Source organism: Theobroma cacao, chromosome 6 (assembly GCF_000208745.1).
Source record: "Theobroma cacao cultivar B97-61/B2 chromosome 6, Criollo_cocoa_genome_V2, whole genome shotgun sequence".
Taxonomy (NCBI): domain Eukaryota; kingdom Viridiplantae; phylum Streptophyta; class Magnoliopsida; order Malvales; family Malvaceae; genus Theobroma; species Theobroma cacao.
Window position 1 is genome coordinate 25,476,396 of NC_030855.1, and position 27,630 is coordinate 25,504,025.

General features: G+C 33.5%; 8 protein-coding genes across 9 annotated transcripts; 4 read left to right on the top strand and 4 right to left on the bottom strand.

Moving 5' to 3' along the window:
• LOC18597193 lies at window positions 1,838-3,509 on the top strand. 2 transcript variants are annotated; one of them, XM_007026074.2, is made up of 4 exons: window positions 1,838-2,504; window positions 2,586-2,798; window positions 3,017-3,058; window positions 3,217-3,509. In XM_007026074.2, exons 1-4 carry the CDS (start codon window positions 1,943-1,945, stop codon window positions 3,342-3,344), a joined length of 945 nt encoding a protein of 314 aa, XP_007026136.2. In that variant the 5' UTR covers window positions 1,838-1,942; the 3' UTR covers window positions 3,345-3,509. The 2 variants fall into 2 exon arrangements, with proteins under 2 accessions (XP_007026136.2, XP_017979154.1); XM_018123665.1 differs by having other exon boundaries at window positions 1,839-2,798.
• LOC18597194 (probable pectate lyase 16) lies at window positions 3,707-5,029 on the bottom strand. The gene is made up of 3 exons (XM_018122682.1): window positions 4,430-5,029; window positions 4,246-4,349; window positions 3,707-4,158 (listed from the first exon to the last, which is right to left on the bottom strand). The coding sequence occupies exons 1-3, from the start codon at window positions 5,012-5,014 to the stop codon at window positions 3,804-3,806; spliced, it is 1,044 nt and encodes a 347-aa protein (XP_017978171.1). The 5' UTR covers window positions 5,015-5,029; the 3' UTR covers window positions 3,707-3,803.
• LOC18597195 (stigma-specific STIG1-like protein 3) lies at window positions 6,093-6,551 on the bottom strand. Its single transcript, XM_007026076.2, has one exon. The coding sequence runs from the start codon at window positions 6,549-6,551 to the stop codon at window positions 6,093-6,095; it is 459 nt and encodes a 152-aa protein (XP_007026138.1).
• LOC18597196 (stigma-specific STIG1-like protein 1) lies at window positions 7,727-8,493 on the bottom strand. The gene has a single exon (XM_007026077.2). It carries the CDS (start codon window positions 8,473-8,475, stop codon window positions 8,005-8,007), a length of 471 nt encoding a protein of 156 aa, XP_007026139.2. The 5' UTR covers window positions 8,476-8,493; the 3' UTR covers window positions 7,727-8,004.
• LOC18597197 (FBD-associated F-box protein At5g22730) lies at window positions 14,912-16,215 on the top strand. Its single transcript, XM_018122878.1, has 2 exons — window positions 14,912-15,706; window positions 15,790-16,215. Exons 1-2 carry the CDS (start codon window positions 14,912-14,914, stop codon window positions 16,213-16,215), a joined length of 1,221 nt encoding a protein of 406 aa, XP_017978367.1.
• LOC18597198 (stigma-specific STIG1-like protein 1) lies at window positions 16,602-17,259 on the bottom strand. Its single transcript, XM_007026079.2, has one exon. The coding sequence runs from the start codon at window positions 17,232-17,234 to the stop codon at window positions 16,764-16,766; it is 471 nt and encodes a 156-aa protein (XP_007026141.2). The 5' UTR covers window positions 17,235-17,259; the 3' UTR covers window positions 16,602-16,763.
• On the top strand, window positions 20,941-22,077 carry LOC18597199 (FBD-associated F-box protein At5g22730). The gene is made up of 2 exons (XM_007026080.2): window positions 20,941-21,504; window positions 21,598-22,077. The coding sequence occupies exons 1-2, from the start codon at window positions 20,941-20,943 to the stop codon at window positions 22,075-22,077; spliced, it is 1,044 nt and encodes a 347-aa protein (XP_007026142.2).
• LOC18597200 (FBD-associated F-box protein At5g22730) lies at window positions 25,880-27,200 on the top strand. The gene is made up of 2 exons (XM_007026081.2): window positions 25,880-26,644; window positions 26,727-27,200. Exons 1-2 carry the CDS (start codon window positions 25,880-25,882, stop codon window positions 27,198-27,200), a joined length of 1,239 nt encoding a protein of 412 aa, XP_007026143.2.

The following is a 27,630-nucleotide window of genomic DNA, read 5'->3' on the forward strand; positions in this document are numbered from 1 at the left end:
CTATTTACTTTGGAGTTCATCACGCCCACATGCTTCCATGTGAACGCAGCCCTGTTCATTTATTGCCTCTTCTTCTCTTTTGGATGTGTTTCCATTCGAGGGAATTTCAACGGTGTACTTGTGATCATTCAGTATCGTACAAAATGGGAAACTTCTTGTGTATCAATTTGTATAATGCACATATTAATGAGGGTTTATTCAATCATTTACATCGTTGTCTCGACCTGTTATGCAGCAGGTCTTGCTTACATGCAAAGGGAAGATTAAGAGAGAAGCAAAAAAACCTTGAACAGATGCCATAAGTCTCTTTGATTTAGCCAGAAGCCACTTCTTACAGGAATTCCCTCCTTTGATAGAATTCCAGCAGGATCTACACACTGATGATCCTTTATTGAAGCTATTCACATTCACTAGCCGAGTGAAGAAGTTGGACCAGATTATCTGCCTTTGTATTTTCCGACCAATTTTTTTTTAATGTTTATCATTTAGACTTGAATGAATCAAATAATAACAATATTGATTTGGGATTTATCATAATCTTTTTATCGAGCAAATTAATATTCTAAACACTAACGAAAGGATTGATTCAATCAATTAGATATTGTTTTTCTCGATCGAAAAAGATCTTAAATTTGAATACCAAGGACCGGTCGTTGAAGCTCTCTGTATATTCACGGATTTTAAATCTGTATTAACAAGAAGAAAGAGTATGAATATTTGAATAGTATAAATGGCAAGTATGGGCATGAATTCAAGCCGCCTAGCTGGTGTGTTACTTTTTGGCTTCTCTCTCCCTCAAGTACTGGTCATGGGGAAGACAATCAATTTTATCATGTCACATGAAGTGTGCTGGCTTTTATTTTTTCAAACTAGTAATAAAGTTTTGGCAACTGCGTGCATGCATTCCGTGAGGGCATTGGCGATTTAGGTTTCAAAGATTAAGATTTAAACTTTATGGATAAAGGTAGCTGTCATATGTTATAATAATTTCAAGGCTCCATATTGAATGTTAGACTTAAGTGCAATATAGAAAACTAGATTTATTTTTTGGTCATTAATTAATTTCTCTTTTCCCGTTACTTTTTTCTAATTTGACCCACCATGTTTTTAAAGAGTGAAAATTGGCATAATTCATTTAACACATGTTTGTAACCGGAACATGTATATAAAAAGAAAAGAGAGTAGTGCAATTAATTATATGTATATATGTTCTTTCACATAGAAAAACAAAGAGTTCTACCAAAAAGGATTATATAAGGAAGAGGGCTACCTTTCCATGAAAAGAGAAGGAGTAGGTAAAAATTGTACTATATAACTACAAGTAGAATGGGTACATCACCATACCATTTCACCAAGGTTTTTCACTTATACTGCAAAGGGCCCATTCTTGTAAGGTTAGCGGTAGACTTGTTTCAAAATAAGAAGTGTCCTAAGGCCCAATTGTAGGTCAGGGTCCTGTCCATGAAGGAGGGCTTTAGCCCAATATGCTGGAACTTTCCAATTCCTTTCCTGGTTTAGCCTTGGGCATGAAAGTGAAGGAGGTTCACTTGCTACAAGCACTGCAGGGTCTTGATTGTATATAATTTTGGTTGAAGTTTGAAAGTAATCAGAATAATGCTGGAATCCTGGGTCCTTCAAAAATAAAGTGATGTTAGAATCAAACATCCTGCAGTCTGCTTTAATGACATTCACATGCACATCAATCATCATGTAGTTCTGGTATTCTCAAAACCTTCATAAACCATAAAGCACAAAAGAAAGGGAAATGTCAGGCAATACAAAAGAAAAAGGAAAAAAAGAGAAAAAGACTATAAAAGAAACAAACATATGTTCGACAGATTCTTTCTCTGTCATTGAGACTGCACTTTATTTTATCTGATAGATTGCTGACCTTAAAACAAATCCAAATCCCACCAGGGAAGCTAAAATAACTTCCACCATAATGGGTTCCCTGATCTTCATCTACAAACCTACTGTATCACAGCATAAAATTTCTTCATTCCTCTGGTTATGGTCCTCAATCATTCCGTTCTTATTTCCATTTCTTAGCCTGATAGAAGCTCAAGCAAGCCTTTGTAGAACCACTTGTGGTGATATCCCTATAAACTACCCTTTCGGGATTGATGATGGATGTGGCAGCCCTTATTACAGGCACATGCTCGCCTGCTCCGACACTGGAAAGCTTGAACTCCGAACACCCTCCGGCAGATACCCCTTACGCAGCATTAGTTACTCTGATCCTCATGTTCTCGTCACCGATCCATTTATGTGGAATTGTCAGGATGGTGATAACTTTCGTCCGACTAGGCCTTTTAGCCTTGACACGAGCACACATTTCTCACTGTCCTCTCAAAACGACTACCTCTTCTTCAACTGCAGTGAGGATTATGTGATTGTTGAGCCAAAGCCTATCTTCTGCGAGAGGTTCCCTGACCGGTGCGATTCATCATGTGATAGTGCTAGTTATCTTTGCAGGCATTTACCTGAATGTGCCTCCGCGCTAGGTGGTAGTTCTTGCTGCTCTTACTACCCCAAAGCAACAAAATCCTTGAGGCTGATGCTGAAGTATTGTGCTTCGTATACAGGTGTGTATTGGAGAACTGTTGGTACAAGTGCTGACACTCCTTATAACCAGGTACCTGAATATGGAATTCGGGTTGATTTCGATGTTCCGGTGACTACACACTGCCTTCAGTGTCAGGATCCATCCAAGGGAGCCGGAACATGTGGATTTGATACACAAACACAGAATTTCTTGTGTCTTTGTAAGGAGGGAAACGTCACCTCCTATTGTAAAGGTATGTTTTAGGGCTGATATGGGCATTCTTAGATTTATTAGGAAGTAAGATATATATCACCATTGAAATTTCTTCTCTGTTAATTACTTAGGTACTTCTTTTTCTCTTGACAAGGATGTTTAGCCTTGACAGGAATGTCTCGCCATGAAATGTTCTTATCATTTTCTATTCAATCACACCTAATCCCCTTAATAAGTTGATTTTAATCCATTTTGCAGATCATAAAATTTCTGGGCACGGAAGGGCTGGAGTCATTGCAGGTGAAAGTTCTATACTTTGATTTAGCATTTTGCGTTAATAGTGCTAAACTGCTAATGATCGGCGGCAATTAATTAAAATAAATATGATCTAGGTGAAGAGCTTGTATGTAAAAATACAAGGATTAGGCCCTTTTTTTTATGATTTCTTATTGTTGCAGGGACTGTAAGTGCAGTTTCAGCTGCTGGAGCCATAGGAATTGGGGCTGGTATTTGGTACTTGAAGAAAGTGAGAGCTAAAGCACCTGTAACATGTGGGGTTCAAAGCAATGAGAATAGGCTTTTCTGAAGAAGTGTGAGCAAAAGTGAAAGCAACCTCACCTTTATTCTTTTCGTATTTTAGTAATCTTTTTGAACTTTAAGGGGAAACCTCTTTGATGGCTTGTCTGTTCTTTCTTTCTTTATAGCAATAGAAATTTGAGAGAGCTGAGGATTCGCTGCGATTTTGCTGCCATTTCTTCCTAATTAAGCATCTCTAACTTTCTTTATTTGGTTCAAACTGAACCATTGAAATAAACTATTTTATACTATAAGTAATACAAAAGACAATAGTAAAAAAAGAGGAAACAAGAGTAAAATAATGTCTGCCGCACAAGTTTCATCATCCCCATTGCTTATATGCCATAACTCTCAGCTTCAAAGAAGATAATGGAGTTTAGAACTTTGGAAAACAATTGTAGAATGGACACCGAGAAAGAAAGAAACAAAAGTGGATATGCAACAACAGGAGGGAAATGAGTTTAAAGTTTTAGCATGCTTTGCCAACAAGACAGCGTAAAGGACCAGCATCAGATGTTAAAGCAGGAACCATGTATCCTGGAGCAGCTTTGAACGATTGAGCTCGAGTATAGCGAGGAGCACAACTTCCATAGCCAGATGGAACAAAATAAGCACCGTTCTTAAAGACATCCTTTGAAGACTGCCATGTCCAATTTCGCCAATTACTTGCTTCTCTCTTGGTAACCTCCTTGGAAGCAGAGTTATCCGGAGCTATGAAGTAGTTTCCTTCGCTGAAAATGGTTGGATTGGCGCTGCCACCGATGGCATACATCTTCCATTCATCATACCTGTTGTTGGCAACATGGGCGTAGCCTATCCTGACCCTGCATGCCATAGCCAGATTATTTTTTTATCAGGAAAAATGGTTAGAAACTATAAGTAACAGCAACTTTGAAACCTGTCTCCTTTACCTTGGCATCCTCTCAATGAGTCCCTCGCCAAACCGGTTAAAAGCTACCGTAACTTTCATAACTTTGTCCGCAGTGAATTTGTCACTGTGTCCTAACAACATCACCTGCAATTGGACATGATTAATTGGTTAAAAGAAGGCTAATGTTTGAATTACATCAACACAGGGAAAATCATAATGCTGACTTTATCATGTTGAGTGAAATAGTTATTAGAGATTGTGACAGCGGTCGAAGCACGAATGACATCAATAAGGCCATCGGCAGAACGGGCTAGGTAGCAGTGATCAACCCAAATGTTGGAAGATGCAAAAATGCTGATTGCATCTCCATCACAACCTTCACGTTTCCCTACATGCGTAGGGGAGCTCCTGACCATGCCAGCTTTCCCTGGCTTGCAATCATGAATGCTAATCCCATGTATTATAACATTGGTAACACCTTGAACTGTTATGCAGGGTCCGTATGCAATCTCCACTTTAGCCCCTCTGCCATCTATAGTCTTGAAACTATTCACAATCAGTTCATTTTTGAGCGTGATAACCATATCTCTGGCGAAAATGATCCAAAGAGGACTCGTTTGAATAACACCATAACGAAGCGTGCCAGGTGCAGGGTTGATGGGGTCATCGTAAGGGTTTGTAACTACGTATATTGCTCCATATTTCCCTCCTATTGCTGCCTTGCCAAAGCCTACCACACAATCGGCCAAGGCCCTGCGATTGGTAGCCCAATTGGACCTGGTTCGCCAGCAGGAATCTATTACATTCATAACTTTCTTAGGAGCAACGCTGGGGACATAGTCTGCTAGTGGTTTCGAGGTGTAGCCCTCTAGTGAATAAGCTGCTTGCGAGGTCAAAGCAAAATTTGACAAAAGAAACGAAAACAACACGAAAGAGGTAAGGGAAGCGGCCATGGCTGAATTGGGTTGTGCAATTTGAGACATATGGGGCACAGAGAGAATTAAAGTAGACAAAATCTTGTAGGAGAGATAAGTAGGTGGCACACACGATTCAAAGGGAAAAATAGTTTTTTAGTTAAGTTTTGTTTGGTAAGATTTCATTTGCTACACAAGACATGGTTGCACGAGCCTAGGTTCATTGACTTTTGCCAATGCTAATCATTTTTCGTTCAGTTTCTAGATACGGGGAAAATATAAGTAATTAGTATATAAGATAAGGACAGCTTTTTAAATTATGAAAAAGAAGCACGAAAAAAAAATCTTTTTATTCTTTTAATGTGTTTTTTGTAAAGTTAGAAAATTTTAATTATATATTTGATGGATATAAATTTTTTTAATGAAAATTAAGAAGAAAGATCGATGATTTCAAAAATGAGAAAAAAAGCTCATAGTATGAATTACAAAATGATATAAAAATCTATAATACCTTGGATTCTTGTTTTATTTAGTTTGTCCATGAAAGTGTTTGTCTTTTTTTCTAATTCATTACTTACTTTTTTCGAAAGTTATATTAATTTAAATTAATTAATTAAGTGAAGAAACGTAAATTAATTTTGACGGAGTTAAATTAATTATGTTAACACTCCACAAGTTAACTACATATAATCTTTCTTATACAAAATTAAATTTAACAAACATTAATTCTATGTATAGATAGTAAGTAATTAAAAAAATTAAGATTTATTCCTTAATTAAAAATATATAACTTTTATTTAAAAAAGTATTGGTACATGCTTAATTTCATCAAACATAATAAAACATTACATATGGTGAGCAAATAAAAAGAGTAACTTAAACATCTGCCATCACACCAATGGTGCTTCTTCCTTTATTTATTAGAGATTTTTAGCTAATTTATCCTAGAAGGCTTGAGGTCTGCAGCCAATTTTCATGCATAGCTGCACATCCCGTAGAGACAAGCGTTTCCATTACCACAACTGTTGTTGCATCCGCCACAGTGCTTCGAGTTGGACAGTGGGTTCACGCACTTCCCTTGGCAGCAAATCTTTGAATACTTACACTTCTTCCCGCACTTCCCACAGTTGAATCTGTCTGTCTTCAGGTCTACACATTTTTTGCTGCAGCAAGATGGACCCTGGCTGCCCTTGGTGCGACAGACCTTGGGGTTTTTGTCGCATGTCAATGCAGCACGAGAAGAACTCTGGGCAAGGAATCGACCTGCTCCTCGGATGGAGGTTGGCACTCTGTCCGAAGTTTCAGTTGCATTCTTATCATCACCATTGTTGAGGAATGGTTCTTCTTTTGATGGTGGTGTGCTGGCGGAGAGAGCAATGGCGCCCAAGGCCATCACCATAGCCAACATAAAGAAAAGCTTGAGGGATTTCATTGTTTAGGATAAAGAAGCGGTGAATTTGAATATGAATGCTTTTGGGATGGAGAAGAATGTAGGCCTCAAGGGGTATTTATATAGAAGAATCGAGAAAGAAATTGCATGCATGGTATATGAATTCATGTGCGGGTTAGTCTAATTCAACAGGCAAAGAAAATCGAAGTAACTGAAATTAGGCCTCTTGAATTAATAGTTAGCAATTCAACATTAATCAGTTGAAATGTGGGATGAGTAGCTAGGTAGGCAAATCTCCTCTTTGCTGTCGATTTGGTAGTAATTTACACTTCTCACACAGTTTGTTACCCTTTTTTCTGTGGTCGGGCAATTGAATTTGCTCTTTTTTTTTTCAATCAAAATAGTTGTAAATTATCTATTGTAAAATGAAAATTAAGCTAGCTAGGATGGAAATATATATAATCAAATTGTATACAATAGATCATTGTCATTACCCTCTGACTGGTAAGTATATTCATGATTTTTCATTTGTTTCAGGCCTCCTAGCTGTTCTATATGTCCAGAAGAGAAGCTAGTTTTCCACAAATTCCTTCAGGTCTGAAGTTTTTGGAAGAAATTTCAATTTATTCTAAACCCTGTCCTTACAACATGAAACACCCAAGATGAAAACAGGGTATGACCTTACAACATGAATCACACCAGAAAAATGAAACCCTAACAATGGATTGATGAGGGCACGAAGCCCAGATGAAAAAACCAGCATGAAACAGAAAACAATCCAATGACCATGAAGTTGCTTAAGCCAAGAAAAGGAAGGAACGGCAGTAATAGATCATCATCACTTCATCAGCATCAACACTTAGAGAGCTTAAGTAGTATCAGAGCAGCCTCGGGTACGGGAAAGATAATACCAGTTACATACAGATCATCTTTGCTCAATGTTAGAGAGACCTCATACTATATATATAACTCAAAATTGAATGAACATTCCCTACAAAAAAAATTATAGTTATATTATTTAGATCAAGACTCTTTGTTTAGTTGTTTAGAGCTCCATGACATCTTGCTGTTGGCTTTGCTCACCGTTAATAGTTTTATTGGTATATGATTAAAAGTTTTTTTTTATTGAATTAAACCTTTTTAGTATAGACTAAAAATATTAATGTATCTTATAAATATTTGATTATCCTTGTCAATCGATAAATCTATATGCATGTCTTAGATACATATAAGAAAAAGCAATTTTACTACTTAAATTTAAAAATTATATAAATAATTACATCCGTATTCCATATATACTGTACCAAGAATATTGTATACATGAAATCATTGAAGCAATAATTGAATTAAAAATAAATCTACATCCGGTGAAATTAATCCGCCGAAATGTGATGGCTCACCCTTATCTATAATTCAATTGCCTGTGCCATAAACATATATGCTAGCTTGATCATTTGATCAAAAATTCTTGAAGAAGGTCTGCCGAAGTTGGTTTCTATGCGTAGCTGCACATCCCATACAAACATTTGCTTCCTTTGCTGCACTGATTATTGCAACCCCCGCAGTGTCTTTTGTGGGACATTGGGTTCACACACTTCCCTTTGCAGCAAATCTCTGAGTACTTACACTTCTTACCACACATCCCGCAGTTGAGCCTGTCTGTCTTCACGTTCACGCATTTCTTCTTGCAGCAATCAGGCCCCGGACTGCCCGCCACACGGCAGACTCTGGGGTACTTGTTACATGTCATCACGGCCCGAGGTTTCTGAGCAAGAAACCGGCTTGTTCCTCGGAGAGAAGTTGGTTGTTCTTGGCCGTCTGCCGACGGGAGAAGATCATCAGCTACTTCGCTTGCATCATCGTCATTGTCAACGAATGGTTCTTCTTCAGATGGTGCTGCGGCAGAGAGAGTGATGGCCGAGGCCATGAGCAAGGCCAACATCAAGAAAACCTTGACAAGTTTCATGGTTTGCTTTGATTGGGATCGATAACTTTTGGTTGTGGAGCAAGAATGGAGCGATCTGAAGGTATTTATAGAAAAGAATTTTTGGATGCTTGACATGTAGAAAACGTAAACGAGTTGCATGGGTTCGTTTTCGTCGATGCTGTCATTAGTGGGATGGTCCAATTCAACGGCATGCATAAAATAATGAAGTAAACGAAGTTAGGCATCCCAAAGAAAATTTATACCGCAAAATTAGGCGAAATATTTCATCCATTTCTCCATCACTTCATCAGTTTCTCTATTTCTTTTTCTGCTGAATTGTTGACAAATTTAATTTGAGATTAATTGGTTCTTGTATATATAATCCATACGTTAATTAATTTAGAAAAAAAAATGAATAAAGAGTGTCGATCCTTTTTTTGAAATTAACGTAATTATTCTTAAAAAAGACATTATGCATGCTTAACTGTGGACTTTTTGATTAAAGAAAACATACAAAAGGGCGCCGTTAATAGCAGCCAAAATATTATAGTAAAGAAGAAAGGTCAAGATGCAATGCGTAAGAGCGTCCTTATATGAGACCGCCATAGATTTCTTCGCTCCAAAATTTTCCATCTGAGCTTATAAATCTGTTACAGAAGCACTCTGCTTACATTTCAACCTTTGACTTGTACGCATAAAACTAACTTTGTACGATTGATTGCATCTCTTTGACATTGCCACCAAGATTAGACATTTACAAACAAGAATCGAAGTCTCTTACCCAAAACATATATCATGGAAGAGATTTAAATTTTATTTTTTTAAGTACGAGAATTATACATTAATTAATAAATTAAATATTCAAATGTTTTTTTTTATAAAATTTGATTTTTTTTGTTACTAGAAAAGTTGCATTCTGATTGTTTAGGTACTGAATGTAGCATTTCAATTCAAAAATTCAGAGCTACCTTGTAATTATTTGCGTGCTGAAAGTAATTCGAATGACAGCATTTCAATCCAAAAATTCCCCATCTGGAACTTTTGCCATTGAAAAGTTCTGGTTTTTTAGAGGAGATAATTTTTTTTTCTCAAACAAGTTGCATTATTTTTTTTTTGAAAGATTAAGATTCATTCAGAAAAAAAAAAAAAAAAAAAAAGAGAAAATCCTCCTCCATAGAGCAAAGTAAGCCGGTGATTTGTACCCTATGCCTGGGAGCACAAGCAAGAATATTAGCCAAATCACCATGACTCCTCACACAAAAAACCACAGAAAACCCCTGCCTATACAGAATTCACAAAAGACCACCTTGGAATATATCCACAAAGTAAATATCCCCACACCCTGTGAGTATTCACATAAGCCCTTGCCAGGCTCAACAAAAGGAACCCAAACAAATTAAAACACGTAGATTTACACCATCAAACCAAGCTATTAGTTCTCCCATCAGGCCAGAAAAACACACACGTCAAACAAGTTGTATTATATTAATTAAAATGCCGGTAAAAAGTCTCACAGTTCAAATTCTTTATCTGTTACTAAAAACATTTATCAGAAAGTACAAAGAATCCCCTTCTGCAATGCCAAAAATTATTAAAACTCGGCCAAGATCCTGTCCAAGAGCTTTATGGTTGATGTGAAATGGCCAATGGGGCAATGGTAGCAATACTTCCATTTTATGAAATCAGTTACTATTGTTAATGCATTGTGTAGACACTATATTTTTAGCTATTGATATTTTTATTTTTATTTTTGTAATTTTTTTCATTTATTTTGGATAATTAAGTCCAAATTTGAAATTGAGCTTTCATTGCTGTTAATGAATTTGGGTTTCATTGGACTTAGCAAATTAAATGTTTGGATCCATTAACAAAAACAGGCCCAAGTAATGGATTTGAAATTAAACTGAATCAAACAGATTAAAAGGAACTTAAACCAGCAAAATCAAAATTAAAACTAAACAAACCCAAGAATATTCTGGAAGCTCTAAATAATAGTGAAATGAAATACGCACCCTGCCAGGCACCAAGAGCGCCTTGCCAGACGCGGAAAAATGGCGCCTGGCAAAGGCGCTCACGCTGCCTGGGAAATGGGTATAAAAACCCCCACTGTAGCAGCAGCAAAAGGAGAGAGAAATTTTTCAACAAAGAAAAAAAAAAAAAAGGCAATATCAAAAGTGCCGCCGGTTAGGAAAGGAAGGAGGGCCTCTAAACGGTGTCGGACGGCTGGGGAAGGAAAGACTTTTCCTTTTCCCCAAGTGGTGCGGTTGGAGCAGATCATTTGGACCCGTGCCGGACCGAAGGCAGCCCTTGAAGCCCAGTGGAGCTTGAACCCATTTGGAGCAGTGGGTTAATTTCAACCAGTAGTAATGGATATGTTCATTGAATAGTGGACTGGGTTTGAATCGTTGAAGTTGTGATATATTAATTTTTTATTTATTAGTTATATAATAGTGTTATAATAGTTTTTTTTATATTGTCTGAAATTTATGCATATGAAAAGTAAAATATATGAAAGCTAAAAATGAAAATCTTTAACGTAATAGATGGTAGACTTAGTGAGTTAAATATATATAATAATAATAAATAAATGATAGAATTGGGCCTTTAAAAATGAAAAGGAATTGAAAATGAGAATAAAATATATTTGTCATAAATGAAAATAGATCCTATAAGCAAGAAAAAAAGGAAATATTTATAGAATAAATTTATTTAGATACTTGTAAATATAATAAATATAAAAATGCATGATACAAATAATTATATAAAAAAATGAAATGGTTATCTTGAGTAATCCGATGATAGAATTTCATCCAAAAAAGGCAAAGAGTTACCTCTTTCGGGGTGAATTTCTTAGATGCGGAGTTCGGGATGGATTTTTTCTAAAGCATTGGGATAAATCTAAACTCTATACTCCAATATCTATTAACTCAAATAATCATTTTTTTTAAAAAAAATGTTATAGAAATAAATTTTTATAATGTTACATTTTAAATTTAAATTGATATAGTTAGTTAATTAGCTCAAATAAACATCACTAAATAAAACTAATTTAATCATTAAAAATTAATTAATTGTTTATTTGATGAATTATATAGTTAAGTAAAATATATTAATCCATAATGTTAATTAAAGAATATAGATTTAAATAGAAAGGCCTTAAAAAATGTATATAATAAAAAATAAAAATATAAAATATAATATTAATAAATATAAACAAGGTAGTAAATTATCCTAAACTATTAGACACATTATTTCATGAATTACGAATCAACTAAATTTATAAGCTCGTTCATGTAGATATCATTGATAATTTTCTCCTATCATAGCATGTCACGTTTATCTTGTTAATGGGGCGAGAATTTCGATGATGAGATTTCCTCGAAGAGCTCGTAGAGATTAGTTCTTTCGGGGATATTCTTACGTGAGAAAAATTTCGAGACTTCACTGAAACGTTAGGATAGTTTACGAATGATTTTTTAATAAAAGATTATCGCTCTCATTATTTAAAATTGAACAAATCATGACATCATTTTATGACGACATCATTTTATGACTGCATCATGTGCATCTGTGACACCGAATAAAAGATTCAATTTGCTAATATAATAAAGAATTAGTTAATAAACAAGGATTAAGAAAATATAGAAATAAAATCAAGGGTAGGCTATAATAGGATAACTTAAGGTTAAATGGTGTCGTTCGTGGAACAAGCGTCACAGGGTGCTAAACCTTTCCCGTGCGTAATTACACTCCAAAACCCATCTCTAAAAAAAATTGTAAATCAGTTCTCGTTCTTTCGAAAGACCTAAAATTAATTTAATATTTCGTCGATTAGAATCGAGTTAATAAGTGACCAATCTTACCTATAAAAAGACGATTGGTGGTGACTCCGAACCTATTTTTATTTTTTCACGTTATACGGTCGGGTTCCTAGACTTACGCGTTATGACATATTGCATGTTATAATTTGAGTAATCTAAGTCTCTCCTTTCCTTTCATAGACTTAAATTTCTTTTACAGTTTGTGACATTTAAAATAAATAAATAATGAAAATGTGTAAATCCAACATTAATTGAAGAGTGATAAAGTATATGCTATAATTAGTGGCATATCCAGGTAAAAAAGGATGTCATATATTAATTCGCATTAAAAATGACAGGTTTGCATGCTTAAACAGTGAACAGCAAGGGCCATTAATGGCAGCCAAATATTGTAAGAAATAATTGGCATCAAATTAATAAGACAGGTCAACATGCACTGCATGACCATTCTCTTACAAGAGACTTCCATAGATTCTTGTCCAAGTATGCCAAGATATCCAAAACTTCTATCTTAGCTTACAAATCCGTTACAGAACCACTCTACTTACATTCCAATCTATCTTCGACTCGTAGGCACATAAAAATTTGTACAATTAAATTAACATCTTTTTAACATAATTTTCGATTCATAAATCAAACTCGATCCATCTTAAAATTTCGAATAATAGACAAATAAAGAGAAAATAAATCAAGTTGATTTTGAGATCTATAAATTACTTTCCTAAATGATTTATTCTTTAAGTAAAATTGATGAAGATGGTTATGTTAAATTTTATGTATATATATTTGATGAAACAATTATTATTTATTTTTAGTTCCTAAGAGTGGGACAGAGATTTAAATAAATATCTTAGATTTGTGCCACCGAAATTTAAATTTAAATAATAATTTTAAGTTTGTGCCATATTATTTTTTCTTTTACTTAAAAAACGGGTATCTTTTCGTAACATGACAATACCTAATCATGAATAACTATGAAAAAAAAAAACCATAAATGCATGTAAGGTTTTCTTGATAAATAAATATAAACATAACTTTTCACATAATAAATAGACAACTCTTTAAATCATTTTCATCTATAAATATACTAAACTTTTGTTTCTTCAAAATACCAAATACTTGTCCAGCCAAGTAACGTTCATTGCTTACAGGGTTTGCCAAAGACAGATCAAACAACAACAACAACAACGTTGTTGAGCAATCTTACAAGGTAAGATCTTGGTTTAATCCTTTTATCTAGAACACAAATCAGAACGTAACTCAGTGTTTCTCTTTGCTAATGATTCACAGTAAGACTACTTTGAGAGGCCGACACTGTCATCCAAAATCGAAACCCTCGAACTCATTTTTTTTCCCCAAGGTAATTCGATTTGGCTAATATATATATGTCCCTTTTGTTTTATTTCGATGAATGGATTTCCAAAAGTTTTGATTTCTTTTTATTCCTTTTTGTTAAATCATTTGTAATCATATAATCATTGAGGTTAATTATACACTATACAGTAGAGATATATGTGTTATGCTTTTCAGCCATTTGTTGTTTTTGGTCCTACTACTCCTGTTTCGTTCTGGCAGATCCTGCTTTTTCAGCCATTAGTTGAATCCATTTCTTGTTTATGTCTTCCAGCCATTTTGTTTGCTGTTCTCTCTATGTATACAGAGTTTTATGCTGTTGCTATAAGCGGCTGTTTTGCTCACTTGTACTGTCAATGATTTATAATATATCTCTTTTCTGACTGAGAAAAAAAAAACAATAGAAATAAATTCATAGTGTTTTTCATTAAGAAAGCTATATATATACACTCTTATCGTATCCCAAAAGGGCTGTATATATGGAGATTTAGTCCTTAATTTTTTATGAAGAAAAGTTTTGATTTTTAGATTCATGTGAAAACTCTTTTTCATTATATAAATCTAATTATATCTTATTCTATTTTTTTTTCGAAATTGATTTTATTGACCACCTTACTTGAACAGGATCTTATTCTAAAATTTTAATATGAAATCTGATATCTGTTTTTTTTTTTTATGAAAAGTTGATATATAATTTTATTAAAAGATTGAAAGGGTGGAGAGTCCATTCATACAAGGCTAATAGATTAGTAAAGAGTCACATGAATAGACACAACTTAAGAATTTTTACAAAATCGCTATAGGCCATCTTATGTGAAACACTTTTTCTTTTATTAATCTATCAATCATTGGACTTGGTTTTTTGAAAACTTGTTCATAGTAAATGTCTTGGATTTTACTAATATAGTTTTTAATAAGGTTGTAGTTGAATTTCGTTTTTAAAGGAGCACGATGTTTGTTGGTGGTCCATAGAATCGTGTTTTTAGAATCACTTCCTATGATCGATTAGTAAAAATTAACCCAAATAAAGAGATAAAAGAAAGAGTTAAATTAATTATAACCGTTAGGTCATTATCTTGAATATATTACGTGAATGCTTTTTAAATTTTAATTTTTTGTATAAAATAGTTATAATTAATGCAAAATCCATACACTTGTGGAAAGAAATAAATGGTTTGAAATGTGACAATCCAAGTATTTCTTAATTATTAAATACATTGTGGCAAGAGGAATTAACATTCAAGCCAAAATAATTTTATCCTGTCTTATTCGTTTTTCTTTTTTTTTTTATGTCACATCAGATGGAAAGGGGATGTGATAGAATAAGCAACCTGCCTGATCCACTTCTTGAACACATCCTCACCTTTCTTCCAACGAAGTATGCAATTCGAACCGGTGTTCTGTCAAAAAGGTGGAAAGATTTATGGGTTTCACAGCCCTACATTTCCTTGAGCCATGATGGATTAATTGGTAGAATAGTTGAATTTAAAAATTTATCGGTCCGTGACCGAACAGTAAAAGTTTCAAAGTATAAGAACTTCTTCAACAAGGTCTTGCTTCACCCCCAAGCAAAAGTTAAGAAACTTCAAATTTCAGCCCCAGAAAGACTGGAGGCTCTTGAGTTTAATAGATGGTTTCCAGTTATCATGAAGGAAGGTCTTGAAGAGCTCGATCTCGACTTTGCAATATTTTGCGATGCACCAGTGAGCATCTTAGCTGTATGCAATACCTTGGTGACACTGAAGTTGGATTTTGGAGCACTTTCAGCACACAAATTTCCCAAATCCTTCTACTTCCCTAACTTGAAGACCATGCAGCTATGTGGTTTTGTCTTGGCCAACAACTTCACCCATCAACTGCTGCAATCCAAAAATCTCGAATCTTTAATCTTACCCTACTTTATGTTTGACCTTATGTCGCGTGATTCGGTGCCAAATTGTTCTGATCAAAAGCAAGCTTTGCCCAATCTTAACTATGCTCAGATGAACTGCCCTTACACCTTCCGAGGGGAAGATAGTACTCGCTCCTTTCTGAAGAATATGATTAATGTGGTGTCCAATGCAAAGGATTTAAACCTATCATTGTCGATCATGGAGGTAGGTTTGCCACTCTTATCATGTTTTGTTTCTCCACTGCATTGATTATTAAGAATTGTCTTGTTTTTCTTTCCCTGGTGCAGTATTTAGCCCATGATGATCTGCCCGAGTTCAATAATCTTAAGCACATCAAACTTCACCTTCAATCTTTTCACGTTAGAGCCATGTGTTACATACTCCAAAAGGCACCTAACCTCGAATTTCTTCACATAGAGTTTGTTCGACCTTATGGCAATGAGCCATTGATGCTAGAAGAACTGCGTTCTTGTTGTTCACGAGCAAACCTGAAGGTAATCCAAATGACGAATTTCATTCTAGAGGAAGATCTTGTTCTGGAGCTTGTGCAATTGATTTTTGAAAGTGCTTGTTCCTTAGAGGGTATAGTCATTGAGCTAGTTGAACAACCTAAAATGAATAACTTTCTGCGATGCCAGAAATTGTTAACACTTCCAAGACTACCCGAGTGCAGTATACTGCATCTAAAATGGGACTTTAATTACTCTTATTAGCTTATTACCTTCGTTAATGACATTGCATGTTGTAATTCATTTCCATTTTATCGTGGTTTGTGGTATTTTAAGAACATCATTTTATTTTCATTATTGACTTAAAATTCTCAATATAATAGTTCAAAACTTTTTAAAATTTTTTCAAGTCTGCTTTATGAATACTTTTACTTTATATGTTAATATATATATATATATATATATATATATATATATATATATGAAAAGGAGAGAGACATCACACTATATATATCTCAAAATTGAATACCAAAAAATAGTTATATTATTTAGATTAAAACTCTTTGTTTAATTGCACAAAGAACTAAATAATTATATTACTTAAATTTAAAAATTGTATAAAGAACATCTATATACGTGAAATCATTGAAACCATAATTAAAGTAAAAAATCAACGTATATTTGGCGAAATTAATCCACCAAATTGTGATGGCTCACCCTTATCTATAATTCAATTGACTGTGACATAAACATATATGCTAGCTTGATCATTGGATCAAAATTTCTTGAAGAAGGTCTGCTGAAGTTGGTTTCTATGCGTAGCTGCACATCCCATACAAACATTTGCTTCCTTTGCTGCACTGATTGTTGCAACCCCCGCAGTGTCTTTTGTGGGACATTGGGTTCACACACTTCCCTTTGCAGCAAATCTCTGAGTATTTACACTTCTTACCACACATCCCGCAGTTGAGCCTGTCTGTCTTCACGTTCACGCATTTCTTCTTGCAGCAATCAGGCCCCGGACTGCCCGCCACACGGCAGACTCTGGGGTACTTGTTACATGTCATCACGGCCCGAGGTTTCTGAGCAAGAAGCCGGCTTGCTCCTCGGAGAGAAGTACGTTGTTCTTGGCCGTCTGCCGACGGGAGAAGATCATCAGCAACTTCGCTTGCATCATCGTCATTGTCAACCAATGGTTCTTCTTCAGATGGTGCTGCGGCGGAGAGAGTGATAGCCAAGGCCATGAGCAAGACCAACATCAAGAAAACTTTGACAAGTTTCATGGTTTTCTTAGATTGGGATCGATAATTTTTGGTTGTGGAGCAAGAATTGAGCAATCTAAAGGTATTTATAGACAAGAATTTTTGGATGCTTCACATGTAGAAAAGGTAAACGAGTTGCATGAGCTCGTTTTCGTCGATACTGTCATTAGTGGGATGGTCCAATTCAACGGTATGCATAAAATAATGAAGTAAACGAAGTTAGGCCCTCCCAAAGAAAATTTACACTGCAAAATTAGGCGAAATATTCCATCCATTTCTCCATCACTTCATCAGTTTCCCAACCCTTGCATAGTTTGCTTGTTAGAGTCTGCGGTTGAATTGTCTTTTTATTGAAAATTGTTTTCCTTTTTCTGTTCAATTGTTGACCAAATTTAATTTGAAATTAATTCGTTTTTGTATACATAATTCGTACATAAATTGATTTAAAAAATTAAATGAATAACAAGCGTCGATTTTTTTTTTCGAAATTGACGTAATTATTCTTAAAAAGACATTATGCATACATTTTAAGTTAGCATCAACAGGGACAGTGAACTTTTTTATTAAAGCAAAGATACAAAAGGGTACCGTTCATAGCAGCCAAAATATTATAGTAAAGAAGAAAGGTCAACATGCAATGCGTAAGAGCTTCCTTATATGAGACCGCCATAGATTTCTTTGTTCAAATATGCGAAAGAAATCCAAAATTTTCAATCTTAGCTTACAAATCCGTTACAGAAGCACTCTGCTTACATTTCGGTCTTTGACTTGTACGCATAAAACTAACTTTGTACGATTGATTGCATCTCTTTGACATTGTTACAAAGATTAGACACTTACCAACAAGAACAAAAGTCTCTTATGCAAAACGTATATCTCTGATTTTGTCAAATCGTTTTTTATAAATTTTTTTTTAATAATTTGAAAAAGGAGATTCGAATCCTACTCTTTAAGTAGAAAAATTATACACCAACTAATAAACCAAATACTCGGATACTCGTTCCTCATGGAATTTAATTCCCTTTTGTTCCTAGAACAGCTGCGTTCTAGTTGTTCACGTATGTTAATTCCTGAAGCTAATTCGAATGACAACATTTCAATCCAAAAATTCCCCATCTTGAGCTTGTGCCATTGTTATTGGAAAGTGCTGGTTTCTTAGAGAAGATAAATTTTTTTTCTCAAACAAGTTGTATTATATTAATTAAAATGCCTGTAAAAAGTCTCACAGTTCAAATTCTTTAACTACTGTTACTAAAAACATTGTGAGCTCGAAGAAGAAATAGCTGCAAAGAACTTTGTGATATTCCCAAAAAACAAAACAACTTTGTGATAATAGAAATAGTTTTAATGACATTAATAAGATATACTATGTTTTTTTAATCAGAATTATAAATAATAACCTAAAATATTCTAAAAAGGACATTTTGCATGCACGCTTAAACAGTAAAAATCAACAGGGCCAGTGAACTTTTTAATTAAAAGGGGTGCCATCAATGGCAGCCAAATATAGTAAAGAAGTAGTTGGCATCAAATTAAGGAGACAGGTCAACATGCACTACATAACCATTTTCTTACACGAGACTACCATGTACTCTTTGTTCGAATATGTCAAGGTATCCACAATTTCTATCTTAGCTTACAAATCCGTTACACAACCAATCTGCTTATTACATTCTAATCTTTGACTTGTAGGCACATAATCATTTTTACAATTGATTAACATTTTAATTTTTAACTCATCTTCGATTCATAAAAAATATTCAAATCTAAAACTTTCAAATACTAGATAAACGAAGAGAAGATAAATCAAGTTGGTTTTGGTTTTGAGACGTATAAATTACTTTCCTAAATACTTAATTATATATTTCAAGATACATCAAAATTTCAAATTATTTGAAGTAAAATTAATGAAAATTGATTACGTAGCTTATATGTATATTTGATGAAAAAATTATTATCTACTTTTAGTTCAAGTGGTAAGAGGAGGCGGAGAGTTAAATAGAAATCTTAAATTTGCATCACGAAGATTTAAATTCAAATATAAATCTTAAGTTCGCGCCATATTACCTTCTCTTATAAAAAAAAAAAACATGTATTTGTTCATAACATAATAATACTTAATAAATAAACATAATTTAAGTTATTCTGGATAAATAAATTGAAGCAGGACTTTTCACTTGATAAATAGACACACTCTTTGAATCAATTTCATCTATAAATACTAAACTTTTTTGTCCTCAGAATACCAAATACTTGATCCAGCCAAGTAACGTTCATTGCTTACAGGGTTTGCCAAAGACAGATCAAACAACAACAACAACAACAACGTTGTTGAGCAATCTTACAAGGTAAGATCTTGGTTTAATCCTTGTATCTGGAACACAAATCAAAGCCTAACTCGTGTTTCTCCTTACTAATGATTCAGAGTAAGACCAGTTCGAGAGGCCGACACAGTCATCCAAAGTCAAAACCATCAACCTCATTTTTTTCCCAAGGTAATTCGATTTGACTAAATATATGTCCCTTTTACTTTTTCTTTTGTTTTATTTCGATGAATGAATTCTCAAATGTTTTGATTTCTTATTATTCTTTTTGGTTAAATCATTTTTTAATCATTAAATCATTGGGCCATACAGTAAACAGTAGTAATAAATTCATGGTGGTTTCCATGAAGAAAGCTATATACTTGATCGCTTCCCAAAAGGGATGTATATAGAGAGAGATTTAGCCCTCAATTTTTCATGAATCAAGAAAACTTTTATGTCAGATACATGTGAAAACTCTTTTTCACTTCTAAATCTAATAAAATCTTATTTTAAAATTTTTGTTATAAAATCTGATTTTTTTTAAAAAGCATATATTCTGATCTTTTTAATCTAATAAATTGAAAGGACAGGGAGCTCATTCATATAAGACTAAGAGATTAGTAAAGAGTCACGTGAGTCGACAAGAACTTTACAAAAAAAAAACGATAAATTCTTTTATGAGAATCTTTATTGCTAATCCGACAATTATTGAGTTAGATTCTTTGATAACATGTGAACATAGGAATCTGGATTTTGTTTCTATAGTTTTCAATAAAGTTGTAGATGAATTTTATTTTCAAACTAACATTGTGTTTATTGGTGGTTCATAGAATCGTATTTTTGGAATCATTTCCTATGATTAATGAGGAGAAATTTATCTAGATAAAGAGATAAAGAAAGGTTAAGTTAAATATAACCGTTAGATTATTTTCTAGAAAACATTATGTGAATGTCTTTTAAATTTTAGTTTTGTCAAAGGAAATAAATGATTAGAAATGTGACAATCCAAGCAATTTCGTAGTTATTAAATACATTGTAGCAGGTGGAATTATCATTCAAGCTAAAATAATTTTATCTTCTTTTTTATTCCATTACTTTGTTACTTCGAGTATTTTATTAATTGGTACAAAGTTCATACAGATCATGTCAGATCAGATGGAAAGGAAACGTGATAGAATAAGCAACTTGCCTGATTCACTTCTTGAGTACATCCTCACCTTTCTTTCAACAAAGTATGCAGTTCGAACTGGTGTTTTGTCAAAGAGATGGAAAGATTTATGGATTTCACATCCTTATATTTCATTGAATGATGACGGGTTAATCGATAGAATGGCTGAAAGTAAAAATTTATCAATCAGTAAGTGGAAATTTTTTTTTTGAAGAATGAGATCCGTAACCGGAGAATTAAAGTTACAGAGTTTATGAACTTCCTGGACAAGGTTCTGCTTCACCCACAAGCGAGAGTTAAGAAGCTTCAACTTTCGTCCCAAGAAAGACTTGAGACTCCTACATTTAGTAGATGGTTTCAAGCTGTCTTGAAAGAAGGTCTCGAAGAGCTCAATCTCAACTTTGGAATATTTTGCGATGCACCATTGAGTAGCTTAACTGCATGCAATACCTTGGTGACATTGAAGTTGGATTTTGGAGCACTTTCAGGACATGAATTTCCGATATCATTTTGTTTCCCTAACTTGAAGACAATGCATCTAAATGGTTTTCTTTTGGCCAACAACTTCCCCCATCAGCTACTGCAATGTCGAAATCTTGAATCTTTAATCTTACGCTACTTTATGTTTAATCTTATGTTGCATGATCCGGTGCTAGATTGTTTTGAACAGAAAGAGGCTTTGCCCAATCTTCTCAATGCTCAAATGGACTGCTCTTACGTGTTTCGCGGGAAAGATAGCGCTCGCTCTTTTCTGAAGAATCTGATTAATGTGATGTCCACTACAAAGAATTTGAACCTATCATTATCTATCATGGAGGTAAGGTTTCCTCTCTTTCTTGTTCTATTTGATTGTTACTTCATGGCATTGATATAAATAAATAATAGTCTTGTTTTTCTTTCTCTTGCGTAGTACTTAGCCCTTGATCGAACGTTTCCGGATGATATGCCAAAGTTCAATAATCTTAAGCACATAAAGCTTTACCTTCAATCTTTTCATGTTGGAGCAATGAGTTACATTCTCCAAAAGGCACCTAACCTCGAATCTCTTCACATAGAGTTTGATCGACCCTATGGCAGTGTACATGATACAGGGATGCTAGAACAGTTGCGTTTTTGTTGTTCAACTGCAAACTTGAAGGTAATTCGAATGACGAATTTCATTCTAGAAGATCCTGTTCTGGAGCTTGTGCAATTGATCTTCGAGAGTGTTGGTTCCCTAGAGGATATAGTCATTGAGCTGGTTGACCGACCTGAAATAAATAACTTTCTGCAATTGCAAAAATTGTCAAAACTTTCAAGACTATCCAAGGATAGTGTGCTGCATGTGAAATGGGATTTTGGTTACCCGTTACGCCTTTTGTTACTTCCTTCATCGATGGTTGTAAATTGAGTCATCTATCTCTCTTTTTCATGTTGTAAACTTAAGCTCTCAAGCATCTATAGTCTTGAAACTATTCACAACCAATTCATTTTTGAGCTTGATAACTATATCTCTAGTAAAAATATACAAAGAGGACTTTGAGCTACAATATGATTCAAAAATACCTATAATTATAATTTTGAGTTATAATATGAAAAAATAACTTTTCATATCCAAATTTTTAAATAATGGTGTTTTTCATTTGTTTCACAACTTCTAGATTTAAAACTATTTTTCCAAATGTGACTTTATCAAAAGACATATTTTTCCCCATAAAAAATCATTGACAATCCAATAATTACAACAATCATATGTGACATAACTTTTCAATTACTATGACTTTCTAATAATCACAACTTTTATATGCGTCGTAATGTTCTATGTTTAGAATGTTGTAATGTTTTCTTACATATAATAAAATACCAACATTGATTGAATAAAAAAAATCATAACTTTTCATACAAAAAATATAATTTTTTATTTATAATTTTTCAGACAAAGACTTAATTTTTCAATTTAAAAATGCACAAAAAAATTATTTTTCTTTTTTAATGCTGGTGAAGATGTCAAAATCATCTGAATTCATTTTTTTTTCTTTTTTCAACATGGAAGATATCTTCTGAATTATTAGCCTTAGCATAACCAAAAACGACACCGCTCTAGTGGCAAGGAGAAGCTTGCAAAATACGGTGCGTTTCGCAATGGAATTCATTAAACGTTATTATAAGACAAAAAAGCAAACTCTACATAAGTGTTTGGATTAGGCAACAAACATCAAAACAGGAAATATAAGAAAGAAGATATGGTCATTGAATTAGTATAATTATGTGTACATGTTCCGTGACAAGCAGGCTTGTCAGGGCTATGCCATGTAAAATTATTTTTCCCGAAGATAATTCGATTTAGCTAATATAATTAGTGAACATATGGAGAAAAAAAGTTTCAGTAAAGATTATATATTAATTAGCATTATACTAACATATACTTTTCTACATTGTATTATTTAAAAAATTTTAGGTGAAATTTAAATGTTTTAAATATTAAAATAAATAATATAATATATATCATTTCAATTATTGCAATGAAATTATCTCATTTAATTATTCGCATTACAATGAGATCATCTCATGCATTTGCCTATGATATAATCATCCATAAATTTATAAAATTAAGTTAAGTTATGATTGGTTTAGAGAGAGTGTGTGTGTGATGGCCCAGGCCAAAGCAAATTCTACTTTCATCATCTTGACACACCAAGGATTGGGAGGTAGAAATTCTTTCACCAGCTAGCATAGAACATGTTACCATGATCCACCCCCATTTTGACTACAAAATCTGTGAAGAAATTGGCTTCTCTATAAAGATAGACGCTGATATTGAATGAAATTTTTTTGTGTTCAATTGTTGTAAATTTAATTTGATAATTCTTCGATTTTGTATAAATTGTTGACTCATAAATTGATGGAAAAGATATACCAATGAGAATGCTCGATTTTGTTTTCTGAAAAATTGATTGGATCTAATATATATATATATACTGAGCAAAAAAAATATTTATATATATATATTTGAGTTATAATATCTCATATTCCCATCCAAGAGTCCAAGTAAACTTTGTGATGATAACATAGTTTTAATGAAAACAGTAAGACATGGTATATATTTTTTTATCAGAGACTATAAATAATACACTAAAATATTCTTTAAAAAAAGAGAGGATTTTTTGTACCCTCAAACAGTTAAAATCGACAGGCCAGAGCCAGGGCCAGTGAACTTTTTAATTACAAAATGATAAAAAAAGGGTGCCATTAATGGCAGTCAAATATAGTGAGTTGGCATGAAATTAAGGAGACAGGTCAACATGCAGTGCATAACCATTTTCTTACACGAGACTACCATGTACTGTTTGTTCAAATATGTCAGGGTATTCATGATTTCTATCTTAGCTTACAAATCCGTTACACAACCAATCTGCTTATTACATTCTAATCTTTCACTTGCAGGCACGTAATCATTTTTACAATTTATTAACATCTTAATTTTTAACTCATCTTCGATTCATAAAAAATATTCTGAATCTAAAGCTTTCAAATAATAGATAAACAAAGAGGAGATAAATCAAGTTAGTTTTGATTTTGAGACGTATAAATTACTTTCCTAAATACTTAATTATATATTTCAAGATACATCAAAATTTCAAAATATTTGAAGTAAAATTAATGAAAATTGGTTACGTAGCTTTTAGATATATATATATATAGTAAGTTATAGTAATGATTATGTATAAATATATTATATAATATATATATATATATTTGATGAAAAAATTATTATCTATTTTTAGTTCCAGTGGTAAGAGTGAGGCGGAAATTTAAATAGAAATTTTAAATCCGCGCCATCGAGATTTAAATTTAAATATAAATATACGTTCGCGCCATATTACTCTTTATCATTTTAAAAAAAACATGTATCTTTTTCATAATACAATAATACTTTATGAATAAACATAAATGTAAGTTTTTCTTGATAAATAAATATAAATATATCTTTCATTTGATAAATAGACACAACTTTTTAAACCAAATTCTTCTATAAATACCAAATACTTGGTCCAGCCAAGTAACGTTCATTGCTTACAGGGTTTGCCAAAGGCAAATCAAACAACAGCAACCTCGGTGAGCAATCTTACAAGCCTTCCTGGTAAGATCTTGGTTTAATCCCTTATCTATCATACAAAAACTTTTTATCCAGCCTAGTAACGTTCATTGCTTACAGGGTTTGCCAAAGACAGATCAAACAACAACAACAACGTCGTTGAGCAATCTTGCAAGGTAAGATCTTGGTTTAATCCTTTTATCTAGAACACAAATCAGAACCTAACTCGTGTTTCTCCTTGCTAATGATTCAGAGTAAGACTACTTTGAGAGGCCGACACCGTTATCGAAAATCAAAGCCACCAACCTCATATTTTTCCAAGGTAATTCGATTTGGCTAATATATATATGTCTTTTTTTGTGTTATTTCGATGAATGGATTCCCAAAAGTTTTGATTTCTTTTTGTTCCTTTTTGTTAAATCATTTAATCATTGAGGTTATACATTAAACAGTAAAGGTATATTCATGGTGTGTTTCATCAATATATATATATATATATATTCGATCACATCCCAAAAGTATATAGAGATTTAGCCCTCAATTTTTCATGAAGAAAACTTTTATTTTTTAGATACATGTGAAAACTCTTTTTCAGTTTATAGATCTAATTATATAACTCTAATATATTGGTAAAAAGTCGCGTAAATAGATAAAAGTTAATAATTTTTACATAAATTAACTCAATTAGCTCTCTTAAGCAGAACAATCTTTGTTTTGATAATCTATCAACTATTGAGTTTGATTCTTTGAAAATGTATTCAAAGTAAATGCCTTGGATTTTACTATTATAGTTTTTAATAAGGTTGTAGATGAATATTATTTTTAAAGGATTACGATGTTTGTTGGTGGTCCATAGAATTGCATTTTTGAAGTCACTTCTTATAATTAATGACTAAAAATTTATCCAAACGGAAAAATAAAGAAAGAGTTAAGTTAGTTATAACCGTTAGATCATTTTCAAAAAATAAAATTGTAACGGTTAGTTTATTTTTATTAAAATATTATGTGAATATCTTTGAATTTTTTTCCTTTCGAAAAGCGTATATATAATATTATGAATAGATTGCAAGCTAATATCTTATCCTATTCTTTTCCCTCATCGTTTATGTTAGATCAGATGGAAGGGGAACGTGATAGAATAAGCGACTTGCCTGATTCACTTCTTGAACACATCCTCACCTTTCTTCCAACAAAGTATGTAGTTCGAACCGGTGTTCTATCAAAGAGGTGGAAAGATTTATGGGTTTCACATCCCTATGTTTCCTTGAGGGACGACGGGATCAATAACCAAACAGTTAAAGTTTCAAAATTTATGAACTTCTTGAACAAGATCCTGCTTCACCCCCAGGCAAAAGTTAAGAAGATTCAACTTTCATCCCGAGAAAGACTTGAGTCTCCTGAGTTTATTAGATGGTTTCAAGCTGTCATGATGAAGGATGATCTAGAAGAACTCGATCTTGGCTTTAGAAAAATTTATCATACACCTCAGAGCAACTTAACTGTATGCAATACCTTGGTGATATTGAAGCTGGATTTCGGAGCATTTTCGGGGAACAAATTTCCGAAATCCTTTTGCTTCCCTAACTTGAAGACCATGCACCTAAATGGTTTTCTTTTGGCCTACAACTTCCCCAATCAACTACTGCAATGTCAAAATCTTGAATCTTTAATCATTCGCAACTATATACTTGATCTTATGTCTCATGGTCTAGTGCTAAATGGTTCTGATGATCAGAAGGAGGTTTTGTCCAATCTTAGCAATGCTCAGATAGATAGCTGTTACGGGTTCCACGGGGATGTTAGTGATCGCTCCTTTTTGAAGAATATGATTAATGCAGTTTCCAATGCAAAGGATTTGGACTTATCATTGTCTATTATGGAGGTAAGGTTGCCATTCTCTCATGTTTTGTTTTTCCATGGCATTGATTATAAACAAATGTCTTATTTTTCTTTCCCTTATGCAGTACCTTGATCGAGTGTTTCCAAATGATATGCTTGAGTTCAATAATCTTAAGCACATCAAGCTTTACCTTCGATCTTCTCATGTCGGAGCCTTGGGTTACATACTGCAGAAGGCACCTAACCTTGAATCTCTTCACATAGAGTCTGATGGACCCTACGGTAGTGCACATGATGCATTGATGCTAGAACTGCTGCGTTCTTCTTGTTCGAGTGCAAACCTGAAAGTAATCCGAATGACAAATTTCATTCTAGAAGATCCCGTTCTGGAGCTTGTGCAATTGATTTTCGACAGTGCTGGTTCCTTAGAGGATATAGTCATTGAGCTGGATGCACGACTAGAAATGAATAACTTTCTGCAATGCGAAAAATTGTTGAAACTTCCAAGATTATCCGAGGATAGTGTACTTCATCTAAAATGGGAGTTTGGTTACTCCCCTCATTACTTTGGTCACTCCCATAGTTACTACCATCCTTGAATGACATTGCATGTTGTTAATTTTTTCTTTTTGAAAAGTAAAATTTCATTGGAATCAAGATTAACTCTCCCTACAGATAATATAGAGAAGATTTGAAGTCTTTATGCTCATACATGTAAGGCATATAGACTTAAAACCTCAACGTTGCATATACAAAAATCTAACATAGCACTGTCTCCTGACACCATCAACAAAACCCCCAGCCCATAAATGTTTACGATTAAGCCAAACAACACACTAAGGCACATAATGCAATCTAAACACAATCTCAAAAATTAGCAACATACAACTCAAACTTTACACATTGTCAGATAACCACATCGCATTGCTTGTTGTTAAACTGAGTAATCTATCTTTTCTTTCCATTTTATTCAATGGTGAAGGTTGTGGTATTTTAAGAAAATCGTTTTATTTTGATTATTGACTTAAA

What these genes read in the sequence shown, in the direction of transcription:
- LOC18597193 (XM_018123665.1), top strand. Translation starts at nt 1,943, where the DNA reads ATGGGTTCCCTGATCTTCATCTACAAACCTACTGTATCACAGCATAAA. An exon ending in CGTCACCTCCTATTGTAAAG is followed by an intron (nt 2,799 to 3,016) that starts GTATGTTTTAGG and finishes TCCATTTTGCAG; the next exon opens with ATCATAAAATTTCTGGGCAC. An exon ending in AAGGGCTGGAGTCATTGCAG is followed by an intron (nt 3,059 to 3,216) that starts GTGAAAGTTCTA and finishes TTATTGTTGCAG; the next exon opens with GGACTGTAAGTGCAGTTTCA.
- LOC18597194 (XM_018122682.1), bottom strand. Translation starts at nt 5,014, where the DNA reads ATGAATGTAATAGATTCCTGCTGGCGAACCAGGTCCAATTGGGCTACC. An exon ending in ATTTCACTCAACATGATAAA is followed by an intron (nt 4,350 to 4,429) that starts GTCAGCATTATG and finishes GTCCAATTGCAG; the next exon opens with GTGATGTTGTTAGGACACAG. An exon ending in CTCATTGAGAGGATGCCAAG is followed by an intron (nt 4,159 to 4,245) that starts GTAAAGGAGACA and finishes TATGGCATGCAG; the next exon opens with GGTCAGGATAGGCTACGCCC.
- LOC18597195 (XM_007026076.2), bottom strand. Translation starts at nt 6,551, where the DNA reads ATGAAATCCCTCAAGCTTTTCTTTATGTTGGCTATGGTGATGGCCTTG.
- LOC18597196 (XM_007026077.2), bottom strand. Translation starts at nt 8,475, where the DNA reads ATGAAACTTGTCAAGGTTTTCTTGATGTTGGCCTTGCTCATGGCCTCG.
- LOC18597197 (XM_018122878.1), top strand. Translation starts at nt 14,912, where the DNA reads ATGGAAAGGGGATGTGATAGAATAAGCAACCTGCCTGATCCACTTCTT. An exon ending in TATCATTGTCGATCATGGAG is followed by an intron (nt 15,707 to 15,789) that starts GTAGGTTTGCCA and finishes TCCCTGGTGCAG; the next exon opens with TATTTAGCCCATGATGATCT.
- LOC18597198 (XM_007026079.2), bottom strand. Translation starts at nt 17,234, where the DNA reads ATGAAACTTGTCAAAGTTTTCTTGATGTTGGTCTTGCTCATGGCCTTG.
- LOC18597199 (XM_007026080.2), top strand. Translation starts at nt 20,941, where the DNA reads ATGAACTTCCTGGACAAGGTTCTGCTTCACCCACAAGCGAGAGTTAAG. An exon ending in TATCATTATCTATCATGGAG is followed by an intron (nt 21,505 to 21,597) that starts GTAAGGTTTCCT and finishes TCTCTTGCGTAG; the next exon opens with TACTTAGCCCTTGATCGAAC.
- LOC18597200 (XM_007026081.2), top strand. Translation starts at nt 25,880, where the DNA reads ATGGAAGGGGAACGTGATAGAATAAGCGACTTGCCTGATTCACTTCTT. An exon ending in TATCATTGTCTATTATGGAG is followed by an intron (nt 26,645 to 26,726) that starts GTAAGGTTGCCA and finishes TCCCTTATGCAG; the next exon opens with TACCTTGATCGAGTGTTTCC.